This window comes from Anomaloglossus baeobatrachus, chromosome 2 (genome assembly GCF_048569485.1).
Source record: "Anomaloglossus baeobatrachus isolate aAnoBae1 chromosome 2, aAnoBae1.hap1, whole genome shotgun sequence".
Classification (NCBI taxonomy): domain Eukaryota; kingdom Metazoa; phylum Chordata; class Amphibia; order Anura; family Aromobatidae; genus Anomaloglossus; species Anomaloglossus baeobatrachus.
Window position 1 is genome coordinate 253,091,594 of NC_134354.1, and position 21,469 is coordinate 253,113,062.

The 21,469-nt window shown below is 48.7% G+C and overlaps 1 protein-coding gene across 1 annotated transcript; it reads left to right on the forward strand.

Moving 5' to 3' along the window:
- Positions 1–1,538: 1,538 nt before the first annotated feature.
- Positions 1,539–16,952, forward strand: STRIP1 (striatin interacting protein 1). The gene is made up of 7 exons (XM_075333592.1): positions 1,539–1,697; positions 10,334–10,403; positions 13,137–13,211; positions 13,329–13,463; positions 13,541–13,661; positions 16,147–16,215; positions 16,817–16,952. The coding sequence occupies exons 1-7, from the start codon at positions 1,575–1,577 to the stop codon at positions 16,950–16,952; spliced, it is 729 nt and encodes a 242-aa protein (XP_075189707.1). The 5' UTR covers positions 1,539–1,574.
- Positions 16,953–21,469: the final 4,517 nt, after the last annotated feature.

The following is a 21,469-nucleotide window of genomic DNA, read 5'->3' on the forward strand; positions in this document are numbered from 1 at the left end:
ATGAGGCCCCACAACTCCCTATATCTAGTATGTGGCTCCACAGCTCCCTATATATAGTATGAGGCCCCACAGTTCCCTATATATAGTATGAGGCCCCACAGCTCCCTATATATAGTATGAGGCCCCACAGCTCCCTATACTGTATATAGTATGAGGCCCCACAGCTCCCTATATATAGTATGATGGACCCACTGCTTTCTATATATATTGTGATGGTCCCACAGCCCGCGTATATATTACATTATGTCCCCCACAGACCCCTGTATATAGTATGAGGCCCCACAGCTCCCTATACTGTATATAGTATGAGGCCCCACAGCTCCCTATATATAGTATGATGGACCCACTGCTTCCTATATATATTGTGATGGTCCCACAGCCCGCGTATATACTACATTATGTCCCCCACAGACCCCTGTATATAGTATGATGGCCCCCACAACCCAGTAATATAAAACAAGATTATACTCCCCTAATCCTGATACCTGGCACAGCAGCCTTGTCTTCTCTTGCGACCAGTGCGCCTGCAGAGGCGGTTACAAGCTGTGGATATATAGCGCAATAGGGTCTTACCGATGTTTAATATGGTGCCTGTAAAGGAAAATCACTCACCTGGATTAATTGTGTGTCTCACAACCAATATAGAAACATATAACAGCTGCAGCCGATCCCATGTGCCAAAGGCAGAAGCAAAACAAAGACTGGATAATTGTGGTGTACTCCGCTGCTGTAATCACTCCAAGTAATAAAGCAATGTGGGTGGTTTATTCTACGCGTTTCAAAGAGATATCCCCTCTTCTTCCTCAGGAATCACTCCAAGTAATAAAGCAATGTGGGTAGTTTATTCTATGCGTTTCAAAGAGATATCCCCTCTTCTTCCTCCTGAGGAATATCTCTTCGAAACGCGTAGAATAAACCATCCACATAGCTTTATTACTTGGAGTGATTCTTTGTACAGCAGCGCGGAGTATACCACAATTATCCTGTTTTTGTTTTGCAGAGGCGGTTTACACCGACACAGCTCAATGTAGCGGTCGCCTGAGATTTTGGAGCCAGAGCCCCGGACCTTTGACCCCTACTGGTGAGGACACTAACGGGCTTCACTAGGAGCAATATTTCTGTGTGGGAAAAATTAGGGAAATAGTTTATGGTGAAGTGTAAATTGCCACAGCACAGTGTCTGTGTATAGCTTGTTTTATATTAACCCTTTCCTCCAGACATCCCGGATAACCATGCACATTTTTATTTCCTCGTTCTTCTGCTATTCCTCATAGAAATACCCCACATATATTGCCTTATAATAACTATTGTGGGATATAACAACATATATAATGTTATTTGAATGTAATCCATAAGAGCAGGACACGTGATAAGTTTCCTTATTGTTCTCAAAATACGTCCGACAACAGAGGACACTGCAGAAGATCACAGAGCGCCTAACACAGTCACGTGATCATCTGGGGCGCCGCCTGGAACGCAGTACGTGCCCTACGCGGAAGTGTTTGCGTTCCACAAGACGCACTCACGTAAGACTGTATTATCACGATACCTTCCTTGGGTGTTTCCTACGGAAGATGGAGGCCTCCGGGGCGCTGTGTGTTAACAATAAGCTGAGAACCGGTGTAGGCGGCGGTGCCGGGAGTCCACAGCCGGGAAAGGGGCGAGAATACAATCGGAACCAGCGCAAGGATTCGGAGGTAGAGAGCGGTGTAAGGGTTAATGGCTGTGCTGTCTGATGTGTCACCTCCTGATCTGTGCTGCATGTATAGACTATGTCCCGATCCTCTGTACTGTCAGTAATGTATAGACTCACACGTCACACGCTCCTCTTGCCTTATATATACTGTGGGCTTGCATACACTATAATACATTACATGCTGCGCAGCGCTGCTCAGTGCCAGTCCTGGACAGCCTGCTCACCATCACACCCGGTATCCGGCTCTATCCTCAGCTGAATGCACAATTGGGCTACCTGCACACTGTGTCTGATAGTCATGGGTCATCCGCCAGCAATCCGGCAGAGTCTTCTCCCTTCTGTGAATGATGAGTGGGAGAAGCTTGCACTTTTAGCTTTCGGATGATGATGAGACTCAAAGCCCACCCTCCCTGATATAGACTTAGACTGCATCAGACTCTTGATTTTACCATAAATATGTATTCACCTGCAGGTAGACACATATTAAATAGGCACTAGTGATGAGCGAGCTGTTCGGTCCTCAGAACGAGCATTTTGATGCTCAGTAGTCTAATGGAAGTCAATGTGGAACTTGAACATTTTTTTGGAAAATGCCTGTGTTCCCCATTGACTTCCATTATACTCGGTAAATGACTACTTAGCAGCAAAATGCTTGTTCTGAAGACCGAACAGCTCGCTCATATCTAAAACCGGTTTCAGGTGCGTGTGACATCCGTTCTTAACACATGTCGCACATCCCCATGTTATTTTATTTTATGTTATTTTATGCTGTACTCACCACCTTGTTTTCTTGTTTTCACTCGGATTGTGTGACTCCTTGTGACCCCGCACTCACACACGGATACGTGTCGTTTTTTTCAACGGCAGCACGGGTGTCACACGAATCGCACACTGATGTGATCCGTGAGACATCAGTGTGACAAATACCAGAGAAAACACGGGTCTGTTAAATAAAAAGATTTTCTATATTCACCTGTATCCAGTGCTGTTTTCTTCGGCTCTGCTGTCTCTTGCTTCTGACCCCCGCTCATTATATTCATTGATTATTCACTGCACAGAGGACCTGGAAGCCGGAGCACCGCGAGGACAGCATCCCGGAGGACAGCATTGCCATCACTGGTGACAGGTGAGTATTCAGCAAACAAAAGCAGTGTGTATGTGCAGTGACGTCTAGGAGGTCATCGGAGTTCCCAATGAACTCTGATGAACCCGTGAAGTCACCGTCCTGACACCCGCTGTAGCGCTGGTGTCACGGGGGTGTCATCATGTCATCAGAGTTCATTGGGAACGCCGATGACCTCCTAGACGTCACTGCACATACACACTGCTTGCTGTATACTCACCTGTCACTGGCGATGCAGTGATGATGTCCCTAGCGCTGTCCCCGATGCTGTCCCCACGATGCTCTGGCTTCCAGCTACTCAATGCAATGAATATTCAGTGAGTATAATGAGCAGGGGTCAGAAGCGGGAGGCAGCAGAGCCGAAGAAAACCGCTGCATACAGGTAATGTAGAAAATCTTTTTATTTCAAAGACCCGTGTTTTCTCTGGTACGTGCCACACGTATGCAAACACAGATGACACGCGTGACACACACACATGACCATAACCATGCGTGTGGCTTGTACCTGATTTAAATATGGACGTCTGAAACCGGCCTAATAGGGATCCATTTGAGTTTCAAAGGAGCTGGGTGTTTCTGGTGACAGATACCTAGTAATCCAGATCACCATAAAGAGACAAACTGCTGATCACTAGCGTCTGAACGGTAATGTACTGGCTTATCCTTTGAAGGGATTGTCCTACATGATCTAAACGTTTGTGTGTGGCTGGTCAAAAGAATGTATTTTCAGGCAGCATTATGCTTTTGCGTTTCTGGAGTCCTGGGTTCAAATCTCACCAAGGGTAACATTTGCAGGGCAATGTATGTTTCCCCTTGAACTGAGAATGGAGGATAGGCACCGATCTGGGTCTTTATAAGGAGTTGTACATTAGTAGACAATCCATTTCATGAGATAGGAATGTATGCTGCTCCCCGTGCAAAACAATAAAATAAACTGTGGCCACTGTTGGACTCTTGTGTCATACTCCCTATAATATCCAGGAACGCTGTGTACACCTAGCTAAACTTGGCTTCCCTTTTTCTTCCAGTAATCAGAATTGTTTAGATTCAGATGAGCTGGAGACTGAGTCGACAGGGATCCCAATAGACGACATTAAAACTAAACGTTATTGAGCAGCATGCAATGTATTATAATACCTGCAAGCTACAGAAACAAATCGTATCACATAAATTCTCTTTTTGGTTCCTATTACAGACCTGTTGTATGATCTGTGTGTAGATGCAGGCTGTAGTTTGTGAATAGGATTTAAAGGAAGCCATGGGAATTTATATTTGTCGCTAGCCTTGTAAATCTGTAGAAAGCTACGCCCAAAACAAGTGCATGCTCAGATTACTAAAGCTTCATATATCTATATACTGTAGGCTGTTATAACAGCTTGTTATATGGGGTTAGGACTTTTAGATACTACTTTGTATATTTTCTTTGTCGCTCTATTGGGAGACCCAGACAATTGGGTGTATAGCTACTGCCTCCAGAGGCCACACAAAGTATTACACTTAAAAGTGTAAGGCCCCTCCCCTACTGCCTATACACCCCCCGTGGGATCACGGGCTCCTCAGTTTTCATGCTTTGTGCGAAGGAGGCACACATGCACGCATAGCTCCACTGTTTAGTCAGCAGCAGCTGCTGACTATGTCGGATGGAAGAAAAGAGGGCCCATACTTGGGCCCCCAGCATGCTCCCTTCTCACCCCACTTTTGTCGGCGGTGTTTGTTAAGGTTGAGGTACCCATTGCGGGTACGGAGGCTGGAGCCGACATGCTGCTTTCCTTCCCCATCCCCTTAGGGCTCTGGGTGAAGTGGGATCCTATCGGTCTCCAAGCACAGGAGACCGTGCTCCGTCCACAGCCCCTGGGAATCTGCTGGACGTGGAGATGAGTATCGTCAGGGACAGGCCCTGCTACATTAAGGTACTCTGGGTCCCCGTACAGATCGCGCACACACACCAGCATTGCTGCGTGTGTTAGTGCGCCGGGGACAGCAGCGCGGCGCGCTGGTGCTTTACTCACTGCAGCTTTGCTGAGTGAGTTTCTGTATTAGGAACTGCCGCGCCGGCCGCTGCTGGCGGTTTTTTACACTGCGGTGCGGCTGGGACTTGTGGTGCGCCGGGGACTTCCGCGCTGGCCGTGCTTATACGACGGCCGCGCTTATAAATCGAGTCCCCGGCTTTTGCGGCCTAGTTCCGTTTCGTTCCCGCCCCCAGGCCTGCCAGTCAGGGGAAGGGCGGGACGCTGGTCAGAACGTCAGCGCCGAGGGCTGGAGTCTGCTTAGCATACTCCAACCCCCCTCACTAGGCACAGTGGGACGCTAGTTTCCCGCACTTTGTCTGGGGCACGCCCACGGCCCGCCCCTCTTCACAGGACGCCGGCAGCCATTCCTGTTTGCAGTCTGAGTGGAGAAGGGACACGAGCTCTGGGAGACCCAGGCACGGGATTCTGGCGGTCACACACCCGCTTTTCAGCGGGCGGTAAGCAGCCCTCGAGGGCTCACCCCACTAGTGCCGCAGTGTTCATTTGTACTTTATGCTTGTATGCTATACATTGCATTGTACGGTCGCTATTCTTGGCTATATACCCTCCTAGATTGCTAGACAACAGCATGTCGTCCGCAAAAAGCAAAGGGGCCAAGACACAGGCTTTCTATGCTACTTGTACCGCATGTAAGGCTGTTCTACCGGCAGGTGCCACTGACCCCCATTGTGTGCAATGTTCGGCCCCCGTAGCACTTGCTCAGCCGGGGCCTCTGCTAGAGGTGGCCCAAGGAGAACCACCTGTGAGCACTGTCCAGGTGGCAGGGACGGAGTTTGCAGTTTTTGCTGATAAACTGTCGGTGACTATGTCTAAAATCCTTGAGACTTTGCAGTCCAGACCAGTAACTCAGACCATGGGCACTGTTGATTCAATGCTCCCTGGTTCCCCTCTTTTGGAACACATCCGTGCTCCGGGGGGGTCCCTTGCATCCCGGGGTGATGGCTCTGACACGGACGACAGTCCCAGACAGCCTAAGCGAGCTCGCTATGAGCGACCCTCGACTTCATCACACTGGTCAGGGTCCCAGCAGGAAGGCTCTCTGTTTGATGAGACAGAGGTTGCTGATAAGGATTCTGATCCTGAGACCGCTCTCAATCTGGACACACCTGATGGGGACGCAATGGTGAATGATCTCATAGCGTCCATCAATAAAATGTTGGATATTTCTCCCACAGCTCCTCCAGTGGAGGAGTCAGCTTCACAGCAGGAGAAATTCCATTTCAGGTATCCTAAGCGTAAATTGAGTACTTTTCTGGACCACTCTGACCTTAGAGAGTCAGTCCAGAAACACCACGCTTATCCAGATAAGCGTTTCTCCAAACGTCTTAAGGATACACGTTATCCCTTTCCCCCTGACGTGGTCAAAGGCTGGACCCAGTGTCCAAAGGTGGATCCCCCAATCTCCAGGCTTGCGGCTAGATCCATAGTTGCAGTGGAAGATGGGGCTTCACTTAAAGATGCCACTAACAGACAGATGGAGCTCTGGTTGAAATCCATCTATGAAGCTATCGGCGCGTCGTTTGCTCCAGCATTCGCAGCCGTATGGGCACTCCAAGCTATTTCAGCTGGTTTGGCGCAGATTGACACGGTCACACGTACATCTGTTCCGCAAGTAGCGTCCTTTAACCTCTCAAATGTCTGCATTTGCGTCTTACGCTATTAATGCTGTCCTGGACTCTACAAGCCGTACGGCAGTGGCGTCCGCCAACTCCGTGGTTTTACGCAGAGCATTGTGGTTAAGGGAATGGAAGGCAGATTCTGCTTCCAAGAAGTGCTTAACCAGTTTGCCATTTTCTGGTGACAGACTGTTTGGTGAGAGATTGGATGAAATCATTAAACAGTCCAAGGGTAAGGATTCATCCTTACCTCAGCCCAGACCAAATAAACCCCAACAGAGGAAGGGACAGTCGAGGTTTCGGTCCTTTCGAGGCTCGGGCAGGTCCCAATTCTCCTCGTCCAAAAGGACTCAAAAGGATCAGAGGAGCTCAGATTCTTGGCGGGCCCAGTCACGCCCAAAGAAAGCAGCCGGAGGAACCGCTACCAAAGCGGCTTCCTCATGACTTTCGGCCTCCTCTCTCCGCATCCTCGGTCGGTGGCAGGCTCTCCCGCTTTGGCGACATTTGGCTGCCACATGTCAAGGACCGTTGGGTGAGAGACATTCTGTCTCACGGGTACAGGATAGAGTTCAGTTCTCGTCCTCCAACTCGATTCTTCAGAACTTCTCCGCCTCCCGGCCGAGCCAATGCTCTTCTGCAGGCGGTGTGCTCTTTAGAGGCAGAAGGAGTGGTGATCCCTGTTCCTCTTCAGGAGCAAGGTCACGGTTTTTACTCCAATTTGTTTGTGGTGCCAAAAAAGGACGGGTCTTTCCGTCCTGTTCTGGACCTAAAACTGCTCAACAAGCATGTGAAAACCAGGCGGTTCCGGATGGAATCCCTCCGCTCCGTCATCGCCTCAATGACTCAAGGAGATTTCCTAGCATCAATAGACATCAAAGATGCTTATCTCCACGTGCCGATTGCTCCAGAACACCAGCGTTTTCTACGCTTCGTTTTAAGAGACGAACACCTTCAGTTCGTAGCCCTGCCTTTCGGTCTGGCGACAGCCCCAAGGGTCTTCACCAAGGTCATGGCAGCAGTAGTAGCAGTCCTGCACTCTCAGGGTTACTCTGTGATCCCTTACTTGGACGATCTACTTGTCAAGGCACTCTCTCAAGAGGCATGCCAACACAGCCTGAACGTTGCGCTGGAGACTCTCCAGAGTTTCGGGTGGATCATCAACTTTTCAAAGTCAAATCTGACCCCAACCCAATCGATAACATACCTTGGCATGGAGTTTCATACTCTATCAGCGATAGTGATGCTTCCGCTGGACAAACAGCGTTCACTACAGACAGGGGTGCAATCTCTCCTTCAGGGCCAGTCGCATCCCTTGAGACGCCTCATGCACTTCCTGGGGAAGATGGTAGCAGCAATGGAGGCAGTCCCTTTCGCGCAGTTTCATCTGCGTCCATTACAATGGGACATTCTCCGCCAATGGGACGGGAAGTCGACGTCCCTGGACAGGAACGTCTCCCTTTCTCAGGCGGCCAAGGATTCTCTTCAGTGGTGGCTTCTTCCCACCTCATTGTCAATAGGAAAGTCTTTCCTACCCCCATCCTGGGCGGTGGTCGCAACGGACGCGAGTCTATCAGGGTGGGGAGCAGTTTTTCTCCACCACAGGGCTCAAATTACGTGGACTCAACAAGAGTCCACACTTCAGATCAATGTTCTGGAAATCAGAGCAGTGTATCTTGCCCTACAAGCCTTCCAGCAGTGGCTAGAAGGCAAGCAGATCCGAATTCAGTCGGACAACTCCACAGCGGTGGCATACATCAACCACCAAGGAGGGACACGCAGTCGGCAAGCCTTCCAGGAAGTCCGGCGGATTCTGACGTGGGTGGAAGACACGACATCCACCATATCCGCAGTTCACAGCCCGGGCGTAGAAAACTGGGAAGCAGACTTCCTCAGTCGCCAGGGTATGGACGCAGGGGAATGGTCTCTTCACCCGGACGTGTTTCAGGAGATCTGTCGCCGCTGGGGGAGGCCGGACGTCGACCTAATGGCGTCTCGGCACAACAACAAGGTCCCAGTTTTTGTGGCACGGTCTCACGATCACCGAGCTCTGGCGGCGGACGCCTTAGTTCAAGATTGGTCGCAGTTCCGGCTGCCTTATGTGTTCCCACCTCTGGCGCTGTTGCCCAGAGTGCTACGCAAGATCAGGTCCGACTGCCGCCGCGCCCTCCTCGTCGCTCCAAACTGGCCAAGGAGGTCGTGGTACCCGGATCTGTGGCATCTCACGGTAGGACAACCGTGGGCAATACCAGACCGGCCAGACTTGCTGTCTCAAGGGCCGTTTTTCCATCAGAATTCTGCGGCCCTGAGCCTGACTGTGTGGCCATTGAGTCCTGGATCCTAGCGTCTTCAGGACTATCTCAAGAGGTCATTGTCACCATGAGACAGGCTAGGAAACTATCCTCTGCCAAGATCTACCACAGGACGTGGAAGATATTCTTAACTTGGTGCTCTGCTCAGGAAGTTTCTCCCTGGCCATTTGCTTTGCCTACCTTTCTTTCCTTCCTGCAATCCGGGTTGGAAAAAGGTCTGTCGCTCGGCTCCCTTAAGGGACAAGTCTCTGCGCTATCTGTATTTTTTCAGAAGCGCCTAGCACGACTTCCTCAGGTACGCACGTTCCTGCAAGGGGTTTGTCATATCGTCCCTCCTTACAAGCGGCCGTTAGAGCCCTGGGATCTGAACAGGGTTCTAATTGCTCTCCAGAAGCCGCCTTTCGAGCCTATGAGGGATGTTTCCCTTTCTCGCCTTTCACAGAAAGTGGCCTTTCTAGTAGCGGTCACGTCTCTTCGGAGAGTGTCCGAGCTAGCAGCGCTGTCATGCAAATCTCCCTTCCTGGTGTTTCACCAGGACAAGGTGGTTCTGCGCCCGATTCCGGAGTTTCTCCCTAAGGTGGTATCCCCCTTTCATCTCAATCAGGATATCTCCTTACCTTCTTTGTGTCCTCCTCCAGTTCATCAATGTGAAAAGGATTTGCATTTGTTGGATCTGGTGAGAGCACTCAGAATCTACATTTCCCGCACGGCACCTCTGCGCCGCTCGGATGCACTCTTTGTCCTTGTCGCCGGCCAGCGTAAAGGGTTGCAGGCTTCCAAATCCACCCTGGCTCGGTGGATCAAGGAACCAATTCTTGAAGGCTACCGTTCTGCGGGGCTTCCGGTTCCATCAGGGCTGAAGGCCCATTCTACCAGAGCCGTGGGTGCGTCCTGGGCATTACGGCACCAGGCTACGGCTCAGCAAGTGTGCCAGGCGGCTACCTGGTCGAGTCTGCACACTTTTACCAAGCATTATCAGGTGCATACCTATGCTTCGGCGGACGCCAGCCTAGGTAGACAAGTCCTTCAGGCGGCGATTGCTCACCTGTAGGAAAGGGCCGTTTTTATGGCCCTATCACGAGGTATTATTTTACCCACCCAGGGATTGCTTTTGGACATCCCAATTGTCTGGGTCTCCCAATAGAGCGACAAAGAAGAAGGGAATTTTGTTTACTTACCGTAAATTCCTTTTCTTCTAGCTCTAATTGGGAGACCCAGCACCCGCCCCTGTTTTTTTGTATACACATGTTGTTCATGTTGAATGGTTTCAGTTCTCCGATATTCCTTCGGATTGAATTTGCTTAAACCAGTTTATTGGCTTTCCTCCTTCTTGCTTTTGCACTAAAACTGAGGAGCCCGTGATCCCACGGGGGGTGTATAGGCAGTAGGGGAGGGGCCTTACACTTTTAAGTGTAATACTTTGTGTGGCCTCCGGAGGCAGTAGCTATACACCCAATTGTCTGGGTCTCCCAATTAGAGCTAGAAGAAAAGGAATTTACGGTAAGTAAACAAAATTCCCTTCTTTCTACATATCTTTTTATACAATTTTGTTCTTACAGGGTTGTTCTGAGTCCCCAGATCTAGAATTTGTTTATGCTGATGCTGATAAATGGGCGGCAGAGCTGTCAGGTATGTGGATTTTCATTTTTATAGTGGCCTTATCAGAGCATAATGCGAATGGTTAAGTGGCTCTCACAGACTTCTTGTCGAGATACAAAGGAACAGTAACACACACACACACACACACACACACACACACACACACACACACACACACACACACACACACACACACAGCAAATATTGGTTGCATCTGCTGATATTGATGGGTTCGGCCAATGGTCTAATGGGTATTGGGGCACTGGACAACTGGTTGTTGGGGGGGATTTGTTGATTGGACATGTATGAGTCAGACTGAAGATCGCTTTTTTCTCCCGATGATAAGTCGCCTACAGAGATGTCTATTGGTGGCTTTCTTGTAGAGAACAACAGAGTGCTTGGCCAAACGAGCGCTCTTGTGTATGGGAAAGATGGCCAAGATGACAGCTAGATGAACCAAAGCATCATGTAGCTGATGGCCATCTATTGTGTAAAATCTATTGTGCTTGATTTCATAGCAGTTCTTTGGGAAGACAGATCCTGTAAAAATCAGGATTGAGCTGTCCAGTATCGAATATCTGCGGCCAGCACAGAGGAGTTTCTCACATTTCTTAACAACTTAGACAATTCAGTCTAAGTAAGATCAAGGGGTTTTCCACTACTAGGACATCCTCTTCTGATTCCACTTATTTCCCGTAGTTAAAATGAAAGACCCTGCACTCGCCTCCCGTTCTTGCACCAGTCCAGTGCTGTCTGTAATCTCGGTTCAGAGCTCATGTGACTTAACGCGAGCCCCACGTCCAATCACTGCCAACTTCTCTCGTCATGCGTTTGGACCAAATGAGCAATCAAGAGGAAGTGAGTGGCAACCGCAGCGTCACTTCCTGTTAACTCATTTGGTCCAAAGGTGGGGAGAGGAAGCCGGTGGTAATTGGACGTGAGGCTCGTGTGATGTCACGTGAGCCCTGAACTAATACGAGAGACCTATATATTAGTATGCCAGGAGAGGAGCTAGTTTGGGTGGTATAAAGGCCAATCCATTCTAATTATCATTGGTAGAGAGAGAGGAACTACTTCAAAGCACCACTCCAGTGTTTTGTTGTTTTTATTTGAGCACTGGATAATTGTCACTAATCTAAGTCACTTGACCCTAGTCTAATACTTCCCGTCCACTGTTGTCAGTCGTTCCTGGTTCCGCTCTGGTCCTGATCCGCCATCTCGTGGTGACAACTTATGACTGCTCGTAAGTCAGAGATTATGGTCACAAACTTTCAAGGTAAGTCTATCAGAGCCTTGTTCTCATAGACTTACATTGAGTGGTGACTTCCAGGTCATAACTAGCAGAAGACCAGCGCTGCACGGATAATAGATCAAGACGGCAACTGGTAAGTATAATACTACGGTCAGGGAACTTAGATTAGTGGCACCACTTCAGCACTAAAAATAAACCCGCTGGAGTGGTGCATTAATTTTAGAGTATACCATATATACTCGAGTATAAGCCGAGTTTTTCAGCCCATTTTTTTTTTAAGCTGAAAATGCCCCCCTCAACTTATACTCGGGTCAGGGTCCCACAAAAAAAAAAAAAAATGTCATATTCTCACACCTCCTCTGTTCCTGCAGTGCCTCAGCTGCTCCTTGTAGACCCCTCCTTGATAGCGTCCGATGCTCGGGGCTGCTGTCTGCCATGTGTTTACTGCAGTTGAATGCTTTATGGCGGCGGTAAAGTAAAGGATTCAACTGCTGTAAAACGCTAACAGAATCGGCGGCGGCCCCTTGTACAGGACGCGATCACGGAGGGGTGTATGTACCTGCGGTCTGCAAGAGGCACCCCTTGATGATCCCGTGCACGGAGCAGCCGCTGCATGCTTTACAGCAGTAGAATGCTTTGCGCACCACTGCCACTGTAAAGCATTCCACTGCTGTAAATCCACGATGGCAGCCTGCAGCGGCGGCTCCGTGCACGGGACAGTATCATAAAGAGGTGCCTTTAGCAGACCGCAGGTACATACTAGAGGGCACAAGATGGGCACATTACAATAAGGGGAGGGGGGAGAAGGACGGGGCACATTACTACAAGGGGGGGATAAGGATTGGCCCATTACTACAAGGGGGACAAGGATGGGGCACATTACATTTTATTGGGATCTATTTTTCTTTTTGAATCTTCCCAGTAGCTGCTGCATTATCCTCCCTAGGCTTATACTCGAGTCCAATACGGTTTCCCAGTTTTATGTGGTAGAATTAGGGGCCTCGGCTAATATATACGAGTATATATGGTACATAGCGAGGCGTTTTAATACTACTAATTAAAGCGACGTTTTGGTTATAGGGTTTGGTAGATTATTGCCCCCTGGACTAATATTTTGTGCTTAATACATAGCGGCACAAATCTATTTTGTGTCCCAGGAATTTTGTAGGACAGTGCTGGATGGTTAATTCACAGAGGGTCGCCTGTATAGGTTACGGGAAAGCTCTCAGCCCCTGGATAAGCAAAAACATGCATGCTATATGTTAAACCAGGGCACTTGATCACGCTCCATGCTATACTGGTCACAAATGAGGGCTTCTTTGCTTGCTCAAAAAAAATCTGTCTGAAACATTCATACATAATTAACAAGTCATTAAAGAATGTCAAGGGGCAATGTACAGAAAGAGGCCGAATCCAGCATCTAGCGCAGGCACGATATGGGGAGCAGTCAGCGGCTCCATTGTGCGGCGGACATGCCATGAATATACTGATTGTATTGTGTCTCCTCACAGAGCTGTACAGTTACACCGAAGGCCCCGAATTTCAATCCAACAGGAAATGTTTTGAGGATGATCTGCGATTACATGGTGAGCTGGTGAAGATGGCTTTGTTCTACTGTCGCCAGCCGTATACTGTCTTGCTCTAATGCCGCCTTAGAGCGCTCTGGCCACTATGTGCTGTACATTATGTTTTTCTTTTTGAAGTGCCTGATAAAAAATGGACAGACTTGGACGTGTCCCAGCAGCGCGCGCACACCATGAGGCTCCTCGATGCCCTGGAGGTCACGGCCAGAGAAAAGAGGCTGAAAGTGGCCAGGGCAATCCTGTATGTGGCACAGGGTAAGTAGGGGGCTTTAGCCTATTTTACTTAGTTTTCTGTCTTATCGCTTTTGACATTTTTTCTTTTCCTTTTTTAGGCACTTTTGGGGAGTGCACATCAGAGACAGAAGTACAGACCTGGCAGCGACATAACGTCTTCCTGCTGCTAGAGGCCGGAGCATTCAATGCCCTTGTGGAGCTTCTCAACATGGAAGTGGAGTGAGTAGGACATAACCATCCAGCAGTGTCCTACAAAATTCCTGGGACACAAAATAGATTTGTGCCGCTATGTATTAAGCACAAAATATTAGTCCAGGGGGGCATTAATCTACCAAACCCTATAACCAAAGCTTCACTTTAATTAGTAGTATTAAAAAGCCTCGCTATGTACCATATATACTCGTATATATTAGCTGAGGCCCCTAATTCTACCTTTTTGATCTTTAGGATCTGTGCATGCATCATTCCTGTACTGTTCAGAGATCGTCCCTTTTCTTGTAGGGATTTGCTGCTGTGATCGCTGTGGATGAACACCGCCTTTTCCCATTAGTTTCATATTACACTGCTCTTCTTAAAATGGGCAGCTCTGGAAATCGTAGCTGCATTGATCCAATCTAAACTTCTGGAGCGCTTGGTACAGTCCCGTGTAATTTGCTATCTTTTAGATACCGCTCTTCTTGACCCTTTACAATCTGGTTTCCGCTCCTTACACTCTAAGCTAAGGAAACTGCTCTTACTAAAGTCTCTAATGATCTACTAACAGCTAAATCTAATGGTCAATGCTCCCTGCTGATCCTCCTGGATCTCTGCTGCATTTAATACTGTGGATCTCCAGCTCCTCCTCACTATGCTCCTCTCTATCAGCTTCAAAGACATTGCTCTCTCCTGGTTCTCCTCCTACCTCTCTGACTGCTCCTTCAGTCTATCTTTTGGCTCCTTTTCCTCGCCTCTTCTTTTCCTCTTTACTGTTGGCGGTTCCTGATTGTTCAGTCCTAGGCCTCCTCCTATTTTGACCCTATTGGACAAACCATCAGTAGATTTAGTTTTCAGTACCATCTGTATGCTGATCACCCCGATCACTCCTTGCTCCCCCATAAATGAACTCGAGGCTGTCGGGTACTTTCTTTCTATGAGAGGTTGTCAGTACAAGTAACATAATGAGTTTATATTAAGAGCTATGGAATTTTGACTGACAAGAAACTACTTCTTTTTTGATGACCACACTTGCCACCAGCTCTAGGGCATATCAATGGGGAGCCCATGTGCTCCCACATATGCTAATTTGCTCCTGGGCTGGTGGGATGAGTTTGCGGATAATGGGAAAGCATTGATCACCATTGAACGAGTCGACATGTGGGTCCGCTATATAGACGATATTTTCGTCATATAGCTGGGCATAGTAGATGAACTGTCAACCTTTATAGATAGACTCAATAACAAGCTCATTGGGCTAGACTTTACATATGAGTGGAATCGATCTTGCTTGCCGTTTATGGACCTTCCTATAAAAAAACAAGTGAGGGTACTCAAGCAATGAGCCCACATCTTTCCCCCCCACACGTCAGCTGATCTGATCAGCCAACATGTGGAGCTAACAGGCGCTGGTGAATTGGAGTACCACCCATGCCTGTTAACCTCTTCGATTGCACTGTCAAACTCTGACGGTGCAATCGAACACCCTCAAGCGGGGAACACGCTATTTCCCTCCGACATCAATGGGGTGTCAATTGGTTGTCATGACAGAGCCGGGTCAGCTGATGAATACTGGCAGAGCGCCTTCACTCACAGTAGAACAGCATTTCTGCTGTTGAGAGGGACGCTGAAGCATCGCTCTGATCAGACGTGATTGGACTATGTAGACATAAAGTCTCCTAGGGGGACTAGTAAAATCAATAAAAAATAAAAAATTTAAATATGAAAAAAATTAAAAACCTAGTTCAAAAGTTCAAATCACTACCCTTTTGCCCCATTGGAAATAAAACAAAAAAAAAACTCACATACTTTGTATTGCCGTGTTTTATGAAAATGCCCGTTCTATGAAAATATAAAATTAATTAATCTGATCGGTAAAGGGCATAGTGAAAAAATATCAATTACATGTTTTGGTTTTTTTTTAGTCACGGCAATGTTGCAATAACAGGCGATCGAAACATCATATCTACCCTGAAGTAGTATAATTAAAAACATCATGTCATGTCTTGGACAACAGCGCTTTTTTTTTTTTTTTTTTTTAATGCAAACTTCTGAACCTGTTTTTACCACTTAGGTACAAATAAAGCAATAGATGTTTGGTATCTACAAGCTCATACTGACGTGGGGGATTATACTGACATGTCAATTTTACCATATAGTGAACATGAACAGGGTGAATAAAAACAAACAAAAAACAATCCTGCAATTGCACCTTTTTTTGCAATTTCACCACACTTGGAACTTTTTTTCCCAGCACAATATGGGACAGAGTGAATGGTTTCATTCAAAAGTACAACTTGTTCTGCAAAAAACAAGCCCTCATATGGAAATATTGATGGAAAAGTAAAGACGTTATGGCTCTTGGAAGAAGGAGAGGAAAAATGGAATATCACCGGGTGGTGAAGGGGTTAAAGTCAATGGCCATGTCAGCACAAATATCCAGATCCCTTTGTCCTGGGCTTCAGATGTCAGTAGTGTAATATTCACTGTGAATGTGTCTGGTCTCTTTCAGGAACAGCGCAGCCTGTAGTAATGCTGTACGGAAGCCCGCAATCTCTCTGGCTGACAGCACGGATCTTCGGTAAGGGGACGTATACTGACTATTAAGCCGGGGCCACACGAGGCGCTACTGCTATCCTCGCATGACACACTGGCAGCATAGCGGGAGGCGAGTGTCACTGCGACTGAGATCCGATCGTGCAATCGGACCACAGCTGCGGGGGGCTGCCTCTGAGGAGCGGTGGGCCAGAACTGAGGAGGGGAGGGCCGGCACTGGGGAGGGAGGGATATATCTCCCTCTCTCCTCCGTAGCCGGCTATTGCCATTCTCACCCTGCACTCGCGGTACACCGGTGTAATGCGAGTGCAGTGCGTTTTTTTTTTTTTTCCTCTCTTGCCCCATAGACTTGAATGGGTGCGAGAGAAACAAGGATTGCATTACACCCACAGCATGCTGCGATTGTTTTCTCGGTCTCTTTAGGGCTGAGAAAATAATCGCTCATGGGTGCTTACAAATAGGCTAATATTGATGTTTTATCGCACTCCACTCGCTCTGATTTTCATGCCATGTGTCTTAGGCCTTACTTAGAAATAAGTTTTGTATTTTTGTTTTTCTTTAGTTTATTTTTAGTAGAAAACAGTGGAGGGTTTTAATTTTTTTTTTCTACTGCGTTTGCTCTTCAGTGTTCTCCTAAACATCATGTACCTGATGGTGGATACATTACGTGAGGAAGGTGAAGCCGACAGTGAGGACTGGAAAACCATGAGACAAACGTTCCGTGCAGAGCTAGGTATGAACCCAATATCAGATGGCATTTAGGAAATTAATTTGGGTGCTAAACTAAAGTAAAAAGCATCTCGCTTATCACACGTAGTGAATCGATATGCAGAACCTCATCCCTTGATTGGGTTCTTCTATTGATTAGATGGCCTTGCACATCGCATATGTGACATCACATCAGACTGGCTTATCAGAAGAAGAGCCACAGATACTAGGATGTAAAGGGCGGATTTCGCAGCTGTCGTCCAACGGCCGAAGATTATTGATGTGGCCAATGGGCTGGGTTCCCCAAATTGATTCATACTAAGTGTAATTATAATTCAATAACATCCAACATTATTCTCTGTACAAATGTACAGTCCAAAAAGACAGAGGGGTTATCAGACAAAAATGTTCAGCCTGTATATGCCTATTGTAAGCACTCTCCCGAATCTGTTGGACAGTAATGTATATGTACAGTTTAAAAGAACACTTCCTGCTGGTATGACGCCACACCCCTGAAGAAGCCTAACGCTGAAGCATTTGGGACCTGGCGCCATTCCAGCAGAAGGAGATGTCCACAGGTCATTTAACTCTTTTTGAAGTTTACATACACTATCCACAAAGACACATCTGCATGTTTTTCTCACTATCTGAAGTGAAATTAGAATAAACCTTTCCTGTTTTCAGTCAATTAGGATTACAAAATTTACTTACCGTATTTTTCGGACTATAAGACGCACCGGACCATAAGACGCACCCTGGTTTTAGAGGAGGAAAATAGGAAAATAAAATTTTAAGCAAAAAATGTGGTCATGACACACTGTTATGGGGCAAGGATCTGCTGCTGAAACTGTTATGGGGGTAATGTCCCCAAATTCTCTACTAAGGTACGCCAGCCTGGTAATGATCCTCCTGCCTTGTATATACAGTATATGTCCCTCATCCTGGTATAGCCCCCCATCCTGCTATATACCGTCATCCTGGCATATGGCCGAATCCTGCTATATAACCCATCCTGCTCACAATATACCCCCATCCTGCTCACAATATACCCCCATCCTGCTCACAATATACCCCCATCCTGCTCACAATATACCCCCATCCTGCTCGCTATATACTCCCCATCCTGCTCGCTATATACTCCCCATCCTGCTCGCTATATACTCCCCATCCTGCTCGCTATATACTCCCCATCCTGCTCATATACCCCCCCCATCCTGCTATACGGCCCGCATCCTGTGGCACATAAAAAAAAAAAAAAAAAGTTCATACCTTACCCCTTACCTCTTTCCCTGCAGCATCACTCCTCCTCCCGTCTGTGCCAGCAGCAGCGCCGCAGTGTGGAGCCGGCCACGATCCCTGCAGCACCGCGATGTCCTCCTGTCTCTGCCGGCTGCGTGTGGACACGTGCGCACAGCGATGACATCATCGCTGTGAGCACCGCTAGTGTCCAAACAGCCGCGGCCGGCAGAGACAGGAGGAGATCGCAGTGCTGCAGGGATCGTGGCCGGTGAGTGTTCTGATTCACTGCCCCCACGCTGATGATGCACGGGGGGCAGTGAATACAGCCGCACATGATCACTCCAGGCTGGAGTTGCCAGGGGTGATCATGCGGCCGGCTGTTTACTATGCGCGCGTGCCCCGCCCATCATCCCGCCCACCTGTCAGTGTCGACTTCAGCGCTGAGAGATGATGGGCAGGATGATGGGCGTGCATATGTAATGAGCGGGCCCCCGTGGTCACGGCATGCGCTGCACAGCCTGCTCGTGCCCTGATGACCCGCTCCACCGCAGCACCCTCATTCCCCGCAGCCCTACATTCAGACCATAAGACGCACACCCCCACTTTCCCCCAACATTTGGGGGAAAAAAAGTGTGTCTTATGGTCCGAAAAATACTTGTATATTTCCCAAATGCCAGAATAATGAGACAGAGAGAATGTTTTCAGGCATTTTTATTACTTTCTGCAAAGTCAAAGTTTACATACATTAAGAGTACTATACCTTTAACCCCTTCACGACCGGCCGATTTTTCGCTTTCCGTTTTTTTTTTCGCCATTCTTTTTCTGAGAGACGTAACTTTTTTATTTTTCAGTCAATATGGTCATGTGAGGTCTCATTTTTTGCGGAACGAGCTGTACTTTCTTTATCGTTCCTATGGGAGACCCAGACCATGGGTGTTTAGCTTCTGCCTCCGGAGGACACACAAAGTACTACACTTAAAAGTGTAGCTCCTCCCTCTGAGCTTATACACCCCCTGGAGAACCAGATCTAGCCAGTTTATCGCTTTGTGTTCACGAGGCATACATCCACACATGCATTCTCATCTGATTTGTTTGATTTTTGGAAAGAGTTTGAAGAAAAGCGGGTCCAAGTCTGGACTCCCGGCATGTCCCTTCTCACCCCACTGTGTCGGCGGTGTTGTTAAGGTTGATTTCCAAGGTGGGAGCCTTACATGCCGCGCTCCTTCACCATCCCTCCTGGGCACTGGCTTGAAGTGGGAGCCAGCATGGTCTCCATGCCTGGCAGGAGTCCGGTCTCCATCCACAGCCCCTTGTGGATCCTGTTGGACCGGGGCACTCATCCCCAGGGACCTGGCCCTGCGTCTCAGCAGCTAAGTACCTGAGACGTTTGTGTTGGGGGTCCCGGTTCTTTATTGTATGGGGAGAGTATGCTGTATATGATTATTTTTCCTTTTCCGGCGGGTTTTCTAGCTTTTGCCTGAGAACCGCGCCGATGGTGCCTGCTTGTCGGCCTCGCCGCTTAAATTTAGGCCCCGGCTTCGCCGGAGGCCTAGTTTCGTTTTCCTGCCCTCGCATGTCACTCATGCAGAGGGACAGGCTCGGCTCCTCCCGGCGGCCGTTCTACACAGGGGAGGGACACTCCCCACTGCTGGGGCGTCCCTCCTCCCCTGCAGGTCTCTATAGCCCTCCAGTTCCCGCTCTCCTATAGGAACGCCCCCTAGTCCTGCCCCCTCTTCTCGCTCCGGCGGCCATTTCTCACGCAGAGTTCACTCTGCTCTGGGACATTCTGCACTCTGCATCTCTGCTGAGGTGCTGTGCACTGGGGGACCGGGCTTCGGGATCTGGAGGGCACACAACACCGCGCCCAGCGGTCTGGTAAGCCACAGCTGGTCTCCGGTTGTGGACCTCTGTATATTCTCCCTGGGGTTCATTCTCTGCAAAGCCCCCACTCCAGCAGCATGTCTCACACGAGGAGCAAGGCTCCAAAGCTTTATTCAGTATGCACTGCATGTAAGCTCCTGCTGCCTGAACCGAGCATCTATCCACATTGTGATGCCTGCTCTAACCTGGCGGTGCCACAGCCTGGAGTCTCACCCCCAGTGGTCTCTCAGGCTGCTGCTGCACCTGTGGCTGAACCCCCGGCCTGGGTAGAGTCCTTTTCTAGGTCCATATCCCAGTCATTTGCTGAGTCCATGGGACTTTTGTCCAGGACTTTGATGAATATGCATCAGCCCTCCTCACAGGGTGCCTCTAATACTCTTGACAGAGGATTCCTATCCTCTGACCTCCATCCATCAGAGCTCACAGAGGATTCATCATCAGGTCCCAGACCCCGTCCTTCTAAGAGAAGGCGCAGGGTTTCCTCCCCCTCCTCATCCCACGGCTCTGTCTCAAGAGCTGACTCGCAAGATGAGGAGGATGCCGACACGGGTGGCTCGGAGGCTATGTATCCCATCGATTTCTCTGAGGGTGACTCAGATCTTAGTGACTTGATTGCTTCTATTAATTCTGTGCCGGATCTCAATCCGCCAGTCTCAGAGGAGCAACCCTCTTTGGCAGAAAAACATCAGTTTACCTCGCCTAAGAGAGTGAAGAGTGTGTTCTTTAACCACTCCAGTTTTCAGACCGCTGTGACCAAGCCCAGGGCCTGCCCTGACAAACGCTTTCCAAAGCGTGGTTCTGATGATCGGTTTCTATTTCCACCTGAGGTGGTCAAGGAGTGGTCTCACTCCCCAAAGGTAGACCCTCCGGTGTCTAGGCTCTCAGCCCGGACCGTTGTGTCGGTGGCTGACGGCACCTCACTTAAGGATTCCTCTGACCGTCAGATTGACCTTTTGGCCAAATCTGTGTATGAAGCTGCGAGGGCCACGTTTTCCCCGACTTTTGCAGCAGTGTGGGCTCTCAAAGCCATCTCTGCTTCTCTGGAGGAGATGCATTCCCTCACCAAGGAATCTATGCCTGAGATGGTTACCTTTAACCTCTCAGGCTTCAGCTTTTTCATCTTATGCCATGTCTGCAATGCTAGAGGCTGCTCACCGCACTGCGGTGGCTTCAGCTAATTCTCTTGTTATCCGCAGGATTTTGTGGCTTCGAGGGTGGAAGGCAGATTCTTCTTCCAAGAAGTTTCTTGCTGGACTCCCTTTTGCTGGTTCAGGGCTGTTTGGTGAACAGCTGGATGAAATCATTAAGGAAGCTACTGGCGGGAAGAGTACTTCCATGCCACAAACCAAGACCAGGAAACCCGCCCAGGGTAGGAATCAATCGAGGTTTCGTTCCTTTCGTTCCTCCAACTGGTCATCCTCTAAGCCTTCCGCCTCGTCCGCCAACTCAGC